An 11,175-nucleotide genomic window follows, 5' to 3' on the forward strand; every position below is an offset into this window, starting at 1 on the left:
TGGAGGTGGAGTATTAGTGACAGGTTATTGATATTAATATTATTATTATTATTATTATTTGTTTATTTATTTATTTCCAGAGATGTGGGTATTATTCTGAGTGACTTTGCAATGATAAACTTTCAATTTTATGAGATAAAAAGTCAGAAATCTGCCATCTCGTGTGCGCATCTGTGTGCTTGTGTGTAGGCTATCTGTATGTGGGTGTCAGTGTTCCTACGCAGTTCGTCCCCCTCGGGGCCGCGAACTCACCACCTCGTCAACACATCGATTCGGCAATGGGTGACACATTACAAGGCCGCTGAGCTGAAGGGCAGGTCTGATAGCCCAACGCTACCGCACTGTATTGAGGCTCCGGGAGGGAGGTTTTCTAACGTTCCACGCCACACTCTGCTAGTTGGCCTCCGTTACATCAGGATGACAGTGCAGAGTGCCTGCTGTGTTTGTTCATAATCACAAATGGTTTCCTTCAATGTCAAATTAAGTCCTTACAATGAGCTCTCAACATCACACCTACTCTAACCTTCAGTGCATGTGTATAGGGTGTCTGTAAGCGCTGTTTGGGTGATGCCTGCTGTTTGGACAGAGACAGCCATAACCAGTGGTGTAGTCTACTTTTTTGTGGTGGGTATACTGTATATTTGAATTGTTTTTGAAGTGGGTATACTGTATATATTTGTGCTATTCAAACAATGGATCCATCAATTTTAAGTGGGTATACTGAAATCCCTGAAATTTAGAAGTGGGTATACTCCGTATACCCGCGTTCTACGTAGACTACACCACTGGCCATAACCAAACACCAACGGTTCGGGCCTAGAGTTTGGGCTGACCATATCAGGGTATTGATCTGGTGGTCCTCCATCCACAGCTTGATTGGCAAGCTGAGTGGCTGGAGCACTGTCCTTCTCTTAAAAAAAACTGTCCTCAGCGTTCATGGGCGTTGTCAGAACAGAGGGAAACATGTTTTGGCCCAAGGTAACTTTGTATGTGACTTCAGAGACACATCATTTGCAACAATGAATTTGACTGTTTTCAGCCTTGCTGAGGCATCATCAGATAATCACCTATTCTCTGCCACATTTCACAGCAGGTGCAAGATTCTGTGGTTCATATAGACCTCCCCAGGTCTCTAGCTAACCATTAGAAGACCAGGTGTTGGATTAGATGTGAAAGTTGGCCAAGGATTGGTGATAATTTGAGGGTGCTTCAGCTTCTGAACGCTGAGGACTGTTTTTTTTTAGAAGGACAATGATCCAGCCACTCAGTTTGGCCAATCAAGCTGTGGATGGAGGACCACCAGATCAATACCCTGATATGGTCAGCCCAAACGCCAGGCCTGAACCCATTGGAAACCTCTGGAATGTGATCAAGAGGACGCTGGATGGTCACATGCCATCAACCTAAGCTCAGCAACTTGAATTCTTGCACCAGGCCTGAAATAAAGTCATCCAAGAACAATGTGAAGGAGGAACGCATACCAAAATGCATGAAAGCTGTGACTACATATCAGGCTTATTCCACCAAATATTGATTTCTAAACTCTTCCCAAGTTAATACATTGTCATTATGTTGTTTTAATGTTAATATCATCTTGTTTTCTTTGCCTTTTCAGGGACTTGGAAACATTGCATCTTATGTTTTATTTTGACCATTTTAAGATTTTCTGCAAATTGTGTTTAACCGGATCCCACCACACTCTCGATAAAAAGGTGCCAAACATAAACAAAAACTGTGTAAAATTGAAAGAAAAATGTCTGCACACTTAAATCCCCTTTGTGTTCTTTTTAATGATAGGGCAAGCTTTCGGTCTACTGACCTTGGAAGTGGAAGGTCAGTAGACCGAAAGCTTGATTTTCTGCAAATAAATGATCTGAATCTTTCGAAATTTGGAGGACATGTTGCCGATGGTTTATAGGATGAACTACCAATGTGTGTTTTACTCAAACACATACCGATCCATAGCAAAATCAGAAAATTTAGAAGTGGTCTATCAATTTTTGCCACGGCTGTATACGGTGTATATATATATATATATATATATATATGAAGAGTTCAGATGCAAAACCCCCTAACTCCATTTCCGAAGACCTGCACTTCTATATTTTTAGAGAACCCCGTTGTTAGTTTGGTTTACATTCATGTACTTGATAATGCATATAAATAGTTATATTATATAAATAAAATAAAAAATATGCAATTTTGATAGCTTTGTATTAAATAAAAATGAATTAAGATTATTTTCTGAAAAGGCACTTAGGGGTTTTGCATCTGAACTCTTCATATATATATATATATATTAGGGCTTGTTGTACCTTTATTTTTGACAGGACAGTGGAGTAGAGACAGGAAATGGGTGTGGGCAAATGAACCGGGCAGGAATTGAACCCAGGCCTCCGGCATAGTAACCCAGTGCCCTACCGTTAGGCGACGGCAGGGCCATAAATAATGTATTTAAACCTGACGCATATACACAGTTGTATGGAGGACACCAACTAACCAAATGAGACACAAAACTGCAATTCAGTACCGTTGTTGTTGGCCATGATGCACCGTCATCTGGAGTGAAATAAAAACATCAGGCCAAGGTGTACGTGTGTGTGTGTGTGTGTGTGTGTGTGTGTGTGTGTGTGTGTGTGTGTGTGTGTGTGTGTGTGTGTGTGTGTGTGTGTGTGTGTGTGTGTGTGTGTGTGTGTGTGCTTAATCTGCAATGGAGGTTTGCAGTACTTGTCACACCAGCTGCCGTGATATGATGTCAGATTTACAATGTTCAGCTGTGCTGACTCAATGCAAAAAGTGAGAAGGCCCCGCCATACCAGCCACACATTTGAATGGTAGTTGTAAGCACATTAATGGAACTTTCATACAGCATTAATGACTCTAAAACTTGCACTATGTCGAGAAAAAAGTTAAATAATAAATAATAGATGTGAGTGTTGACAATTTCATAGGGCCATAGTGCCATGTGTTTCCTGGCAAAGCATGTATTGCAGAGATGGTAAAGGAGTTTCCTGCTACTGGTGTGCCTGTATTTGAATAAAATGGCCATGTTTCACTGGTCAGTAATATATTGTTTACATCTTTGTTTACACAAAAAATAATTAAATGTTTAACGCTTTCATGTTTGCTGTATATACTGTAACTGTACTGTAGAAACATGCCAAACTACTAAAGTGAATAACGTCTGTGGTATCTAACGCTTATAGCATGGTGGGTTGTGGACTTGAAAGTACTGGCAATGCAAGTGAGCATGATATAAGAGGAAGTGTGCACAGCAAACACAAAGTTTATTGTCAGAACTGATGGTGTTAAAAAGTGGGAGAGGGTGTTAAAAGTTCTGCTTTTGCGTGGGTTGAGGAGTGATGTCTGTTTTCCTGTTGTCATATAGACACACCCTTTCTCACTCTCTGAAACACACACACACACACACACACACACACACACACACACACACACACACACACACACACACACACACACACACACACACACACACACACACACACACACACACACACACACAGCAGGTGGTACTTTTATACATTTGGTGAGTATATCTTTGTAGATTGTTATAATGGTATTTCAGTTGTGTTTACAACTAAGAAACATGTGGCACAATAAAACTGAGCTGATGTTTTCAGTGAAGAATGTCATTGCTGAACATTAATGTAGGCTACATGTTGTTTTACTTGCTGGTAACTCATTTGAAACAAATAATTGCTTCTTTGTTGTGTCTAGTTTGTGAGTGCAGCGCAACACTTTCCAAGTTTTTTCTTTAAATAATGACACCATAACACCGCCTGTTTCCCATCACACATCTGACTACATCATACAGTTTTCTGTCACATTATTCTCTTGTGCATTGTTCTTTGATTATTATATATTGTATGGGAGGATGGGGTTCGTGCCTCTGGGCTGGAAGGATGCAGCACAGACATATTTTTTTCATAAATAATTGTTTATTCACACCACAAAAGCAAAGCACAGGAAAAATAGAAATAAAAATACAAAAATACTCTCATAAATAAATAATTGGAAAAAAAAACAATAAAAGGCATTCAAATACACAGAGGTGTCTAGGTGGCAGAAATACATTGCTTTCATTTTGCTTTGCATGCCCTTAACCAGCATCGCAGATGTTATCCTGGCAGAATGTCTGAATGCTACAAAATATACAGTCACAAGATAATCTGTTGTTTCTAAACAAACCATATGTGTCATAACAGAAATTTGGGGTTCTTAATGTAACCCAATATCATGCTTCAATGTGAAGTCAATTCTGTTTAGCTCCAATATGGAGAAATAAGAATCACGTGTATTTCGATGTTTGACCAAATCCTTCATGTTCAAAACACCCCACTTCCCTAAACACATACACGCACTAACACTCACACACACACACACACACACACACACACCAATGTGAATCAGAGTGGATCACTCGTCAAACTCATGTATGTCATTCTCCAGCCTGTGCATGGGGAGGGGTCCCTCAAACCTCAGCGGGCACTCCGAGGTGCACTTGCAGGACTGGATCATCATCACATCTTTAGAGAAGGTCTCCCCATTGTCACACCTGAAGAGCACAGGCAGCGTTCTCGTCTGCTCTGGAACACAGCATCGTCCGTCCAGGCAGGAGCCGCAGAACTTTGGCTGGTAGCTTCGGACACTCATGCAACCTGCATGCCTGAGCTTTGTGGGTTCCTTCAGTTTTTCAGTGCGAGTGCATTTCTTCCCTTTCTGAAAATAAAAAAAACAGGCAAAATGCAAAGAGTCAGTTATTGGACCTTGTCATAACTCTACTCCATGTCATAACTCTACTCACTTCTTTTCATCTCTATCAGTTCTCTACATTACTTCTATACTGCTGTACTATGTACTGACCCCTTACTCTGCACTTGCTTGAATGTCCTCCTTATAAGTCACTTTAGTCAAAAGCGTCTGCTAAATGTAATGTAATAAGTGATAACCATATCGTATCATCGTGCACTTTGCTTACCTTCAAACCAGTGGGAGGGGATGTGGAGCATGGGCGCACTTGGCATATGCGTGACTCCTTCACTAGCTTGCATTGTGGGTTGCTGTTGGTGACCCGGGTGGAGAAGCCTGCGCCACAGGTTTTGGAGCACGGAGACCAGCTGGTGGAGTGAGTGATACACTTCAGGCCAGATGACAGTATGCGCATCTCAGGCTGTTCTCTGAATGCTGTGAGGGCATAAACACAGTGATTAGAACTCAGGGACTTAAACTTTGTAAATGCATAATACATGATAAAAAGATGTCTCATCACAGTGCCTGAGAGGACTGCCGCACATAAAAAAAATCTAAGCCCTCTTCAAGGTGATTTTTAGATTTTAATATTTTATGGGAATCTTAGCTCGTTTACTGCAGGTGGCATATTTTATTTCCCCAGGTTAGAATTAGAGAAAAATCCAGTGATAACACAATATGAGAGAGAGAGAGAGAGAGAGAGAGAGAGAGAGAGAGAGAGAGAGAGAGAGAAGATAGAGAGAGAGGAGAGAGATAGAAAGAGAGAAGATAGAGAGAGAGGAGAGAGAGAGAGAGATGCTGACCTGCTTGATGTTTTCCGTTGAATCTGGGGAAGAAGGTATCTTTCTCTGTCAGGTTTTCTTCAGTTTGACCTGATTGACCCGGGTCTTTCTTCGCTTTCGTCTTGTCTGCGTCCTGGCAGACCCACTGGCTGCAGCACTGGCCGGGCACCTTCACCAGTGTGGGGTTATGGCAGCCCAGGTCAGGCATTGACAGCTCCTGGAGGCACAACGGGATGCATCCAACGGCGCCATCCATGCAAGTGCACTGATGTTTGCAACTTGGCGTAAAGGTCTCTCCATTTTGGTACATTTTGTTGTTGAACTCACAAGATCTTCCTTCGAGCTTAGCTGTTAAAGATAAACAAAATAGATGAGTTCACATGTGTGTTCTGCAGGATACAGATCACTGATCACTATTGAATAAATAATTTGCTTTAAGTATGGTAAAAAAAAAAAAAATAGCTTTAAGTATACCTCGACATATGCCTTCAGATGCGCCCCGGCTAGCTCCAAAGTTGCACTGAAGTCCTTTAACGTGGTCACACGGCTCCACGCTGCTGCAGTCCTCGTTCAGCTGCCTCGCGCAGACCTTGCAACAGCCGCATCCGTCCGTCACTAAGCTGACTCCCAGTTCACACGTCGGAGTCTCCCGTGGGCACACGCAAACTGAAGGACATTCTGAGAACACCTATGCAAAAACGACAGAAAATGTGAGAACGACTGTACATACGATACAAGTAACAGTTTATCTTAAAGCGAACCACGGAGTTGTCAAAAATGGTTTCCTCACCTTTGTGAGACATCCAACGAAAATTAGGGTGAAATAGAGCATCGACATCTCCTGTTTGACTTGAACACAGTTATTCAGGTTATTCCGTTTTTGCCTTGCCTGCACTGTTGCTTGTGTTGCTGAGGTCGTGTCTCCCTCCCTTTTTATACTGGCAAGCGGCTTACGTATGAACTGGCTGGACTGTGAGGTGCTCTTGAAGCTATGACTGGAATGTCTCAAACTCAAACCCACTGCTCCATCCAGGAAACGCGGCTGTTTCACTGAGGAAGAGCAAAATGTAGCCTAGTCTTCACTGTAATCCTCACAATTCATGGGACTAATTCATTTGGAAAGTTGAACTAATATTTCTGAGATTCAAATTATCACAGTAGGCCTATAGGGTAGGGTGGGGCAAAACGCCCCCTTAAGAAAAATGTAACTTTTCTCTAAGCAGAAGTAAGCCATATGGTTTAATTTTTGTCACAGTTTTTGGTGGAAGTGACATAATTATTAAACCATCGGGGAAATTGTTCCAAGTTAATAGTTTGTTCATATTTTAGCAAAAACAAAACTGTGTGTGTGTACATAATATTGTATTATGTAGTTAGTATAGCCTAACAGGCTATAGAGACCATTCATTTGAATTACTTCAAAATTAATTATGAAATAGGTTAATAAATGTGGTCTAGTAAAACCTGGCTACAATTAGCATGGACCTGTTGAAAAATCCTGATGACACCATGGGTATGGTTGTTCAATCTAGTCAAGATCAGAGGCGCATCTTGCCACCAGGCAAGGCAGGCAGCCGTTTGGGGACCCCAAGCCCCTAGATAGTGAATAACTACCCATACTGTACTACAGTAGTGGTGATTTTATTCATTCTTTTGCATTATTGCTTGGGGCCCCACCTGACCCTAGAATCGCCTCTGGTCAAGATGGATTACTGCAGGCCTACTGGGCCGGCCCAAGGGGGCCCTGAAGCCCAGCCCTGGTTATGTGTAGCCTATTTCCATTCTCGTAATGCACTAAAATTGCAATTATAACAACTTTGTAACACCCATAGAGGGGCGCCCTTCTTGTTGTCTGGCCCATGCGCCATGGAATCATAATTCGTCCCTGTATAGTTTTTTAACTTATGTAAAAATTAACACACACACACACACACACACACACACACACACACACACACACACACACACACACACACACACACACACACACACACACACACACACACAGACGCAAACAAATAATTAGCCTAAAACAAAAACAATATGGATGGGAAGAAGGATGTGCATCTGGCATTCTGATCTCTGATATCCTCTAGGATAGCGTTTCTCAACCGGGGCGCTGCAGCCCCCTAGGGAGTGTTGAGGAGCCCTACGGAGGTGTGGAGGATACAGCTGTGTGGGGGCAGCGCTTAGTTCCCATTGGTGGGAATTAGTCTATTTAATTTTCAATACTAAGGGGGGCATTGGCAGGCTTATGATGAGGTGAAGGGAAGGGGTCGTTGGGAGGCTTATGATGAGGTCAAGGGGGCGTTTGTCCAAAAAAGGTTGAGAACCACTGCTCTAGGATCTTGGTTCCAGCTGGGATAATGGACTGAGCCTCGAGCAGGACTAGATAAACAGAAGTCCCTGGGTGGGAAGGAATGCACTGGAGCAAAACCCAGCAGAACATTCCATTCAGGATCCACGGAGGATGAACCGTGAAAAATACCTTCCTTGAGTTGAGACACATCAAGAAACTCAGAATAAATTACAGGGAGCAGGGAGACGGTTTTCCATATGCCAATCCAAATGGACATTTAAGCTCTGGGACTCTTTACAGGAGATGTGCTGAAGCGTGTTCAAGCATGACTTTATTTGCCCCACAGTGAAGGGCATGAGTTCACAAGTGACTGTGGCAAAGGAATGGGGTAGGAGGAATGGAGTCAAGTAAGCCTAAAGACAGTTTTATTTAGCTACATTTTAAAGGTGCACTGTGCAGGAAATTGCCAAAAAAAGGCACTGCAACTATGCTGCTCATTGAAACTGGGTAGCCTATAGCCAAATTTGATCTTTTAATGAAAGTTTACTAACTAATAAACTAATATTTTCTAGTATGGCCAAAGTACAGTCATTTTTGCAGCAAAAAAAATGTCCATTTCTGCAAATTCAAAATGGCGGACCATGGAGAAGATCCTCCTTTTCATGTATGAAAAGTGCAATTTTCTCAGTCATAATGAATACTTAGAATTGGTGGTAAGTATTCATGAAAAGGGTAACATTAGTGAATGAGTTGCATGGATTCTGGAAATAAACAACTAAAAATCTTACACAGTGTACCTTTAAAGTAACTTCTAAATGCACCTTTCATAAGACGTACAATCAAACAGGCATGTTTCAGCTATTGAGTTGAATTGATTTCACAATTTCTGTCATAATCAATGCCTTCAACATGATCATTATCGTGATACAAATAACAGGCCATAACAGGCAGTAGAGCAAACACATGTTTATTGACCTACGATAAAGTGATGTGACTTTCAATTGGTCTTGGCCCATATTGTGTTCCGTGCAGTTGCTTGTGTTGGCTTGACAACTAGTGAAGCAAACAGAACATCGATGTGTTCCGAGGACTAAAGAACAGGCTGCTATGTGAAATCCCAGTGACAGGTGTCAAGTTTAGATGGGATTACTGGAGGTCTTTGTCAGGGGGGTGTCAACTAAATTGCCGTGTTTGGCTTTCCTTTGGCTTGTCCCTTGGCTCTGGTCCCTTTGGTTCAACACGCAAGGTGAAAATCATTCAACAGAGGCTGTCAATTCTGAGTAAAGCAGTGCGCATACAAGAGATTCCCTCATCAATGAGTTGGATTGCTTGGCATCCAAATTACATAATAGGTAGGCCCTACAGTACATAGGGATTTGACAGGGTAATTGCATAACATGGTTTCATGTTACACAATTCAAGTATTAGTAATTAGTACAAGTAATGAGAAACTTTCACCCCCAACCCCAGTTGCCTTGGTCCCTAAATCAACATTTGTGCAAGCTTTGCACACAATTCTCTGTCAGGTAGATAAGGATCTTCATTCTGCCCTCCCATGCCAATACTAAGAAGCCCTAAGAAGCTTGACCTTTTACTGTATGTTGTACAATGATGACAACCTATAACTCTGTTCTCGGCAGCAATTCATAAAGTAGGCTATACGTCAGTGCAGACTGGATCCGTTCCTGTCTGAAGCTCTGGTGAGTCACACACATTTTCTGAAAGTTCAGACACAAGAATTCCTGTGGTTCTTCCAGATGAGGGAGTTCAAAAGAGATGATTGCTAATACAGCTCCTCTTACATCACTCTGGCAAAATGCTAACCCGTCTTTGTATTCCACACAGTCCTCATGCTCGGAGAGGGAACATTGTGTCCGTCTGCGATTGCACTCCTGCTGAATCAGCAATGTCTCTACAGTGCAGGCCGCAAAGACAGTAAAATGAAGAATTCAGACCGTGTCAGACGAGGTGGGTTAGAGAGTGCATTTATAGATTTTTTTTGTGGCGGCAGTGGTGAGTGGAGGGTGATTTAGTAAATAAAGTAGGTCAGTATGTTCAGGAATGAATGAAATGTTTATATTTACACAGTGACTACCAAGAGGAACCACATTTATTTGCTTTACTTGCTTCTGCATGATGAGGCCCTTACAGTATCTTCCCAGCAAACAATGGAAAAGTAAAAGGATTGCCAATTGCTTGCTGATTCTCAGAGGATGCTCAAATCTGACAGCACAAGTGATGTAGGCTATATCGAACTGAAATTTCTGAGTCTTCTTAAATCTTCCTCTGAATATTGCTTTGCTATAAAGAAGGGGACAAAGATTCACATTCACTGTTCTTGTACATTTTATTGAGCATGTACTCTTGATTTGGATGGCCATGAAATCTTATACCTGCCCAAGAAGTTTCACGTATGCAGATCACCATTCAAAGCAGCCCTACTGTGCAGGAAACAGACGACCCCTCCCCATTGCTCTGGGTGAAGTATGGGCTTCCGTTGACATGTCCTCAAGTCATCTGTGAAGAGAAGAGGAGAAAGAGCTAGTATAGGTCCATAATCCATTATACCAGCATTGCAGGCACTCAGTGTCTGGCAAAAATCTATGTCAAGTCATTAATTACCCTTGCTGATGTCGTTATAGTGTCTTCATTATTATCACTGCATTGATCTATTAGTCAATAGTCATTTTCCTTGTAAAACAGATCTACTTTCTGTCATGGTCACTTACTGTAAGCAGCGCTGAGAGATTCACTGCTTTTAGGTGTACTTGTTGATGTTTAGCACAAATCTCACATTGACCACCAGACAGACTGCTGAGGCGGCATGCCATTTCTCCCTTCGTTCTCCCATCGAGACATTTATCCCTTCCTTCATATAGTCACGAAAGCATTTCACTTTGCAATGTCTCTTGTATAATGATCACCATTCATTTATGACTCACTTTGATGGACCCGGTAGGGCTTAATAGTCTGTGATGGATCTGATTTGGTCAGGGTCAGGCTTAATGCCAAGTGCACTGACGTTATGTCCCAAAACAGAACCTCAGACTATGCAACAGGGTTTTGTTTTTTTCATTTATCTTAGTCCCGCCTCTTGAAAGCTGTGAGCCGCTCATCATGCTATGCCCTATTCTCTCCATACTCAAGGGCACCATCTGCATATAACACCTTTAACCCCTTAAGAGAACTGCCCCTGTTATAAATTAGCTGATGCCAGAATAGCCATGACCAAATCGTTATTACTGTGTACAGTTATAGTGTTGTAGTACTATGGTAGTTAGTTTTTTTCAGTGATTATTACAGCGCTCCAGTGGTGGAACGATG

The 11,175-nt window shown here is 42.0% G+C and overlaps 1 protein-coding gene across 1 annotated transcript; it reads right to left on the reverse strand.

Annotated features, from left to right (window-relative positions):
* Positions 1 to 3,884: 3,884 nt before the first annotated feature.
* LOC134466499 (CCN family member 1-like) lies at positions 3,885 to 6,470 on the reverse strand. Its single transcript, XM_063220396.1, has 5 exons — positions 6,343 to 6,470; positions 6,027 to 6,240; positions 5,574 to 5,900; positions 5,000 to 5,205; positions 3,885 to 4,740 (listed from the first exon to the last, which is right to left on the reverse strand). Exons 1-5 carry the CDS (start codon positions 6,388 to 6,390, stop codon positions 4,438 to 4,440), a joined length of 1,098 nt encoding a protein of 365 aa, XP_063076466.1. The 5' UTR covers positions 6,391 to 6,470; the 3' UTR covers positions 3,885 to 4,437.
* Between the last annotated feature and the right edge of the window lie 4,705 nt (positions 6,471 to 11,175).

Source organism: Engraulis encrasicolus, chromosome 16 (genome assembly GCF_034702125.1).
Source record: "Engraulis encrasicolus isolate BLACKSEA-1 chromosome 16, IST_EnEncr_1.0, whole genome shotgun sequence".
Lineage (NCBI taxonomy): Eukaryota > Metazoa > Chordata > Actinopteri > Clupeiformes > Engraulidae > Engraulis > Engraulis encrasicolus.

Coding starts and splice junctions, on each gene's coding strand:
- LOC134466499 (XM_063220396.1), bottom strand. CDS start 6,390: ATGTCGATGCTCTATTTCACCCTAATTTTCGTTGGATGTCTCACAAAG. Junction 6,241..6,342: donor TCGTTGGATGTCTCACAAAG/GTGAGGAAACCA, acceptor GTTTTTGCATAG/GTGTTCTCAGAATGTCCTTC. Junction 4,741..4,999: donor CCCCTCCCACTGGTTTGAAG/GTAAGCAAAGTG, acceptor TTTTATTTTCAG/AAAGGGAAGAAATGCACTCG.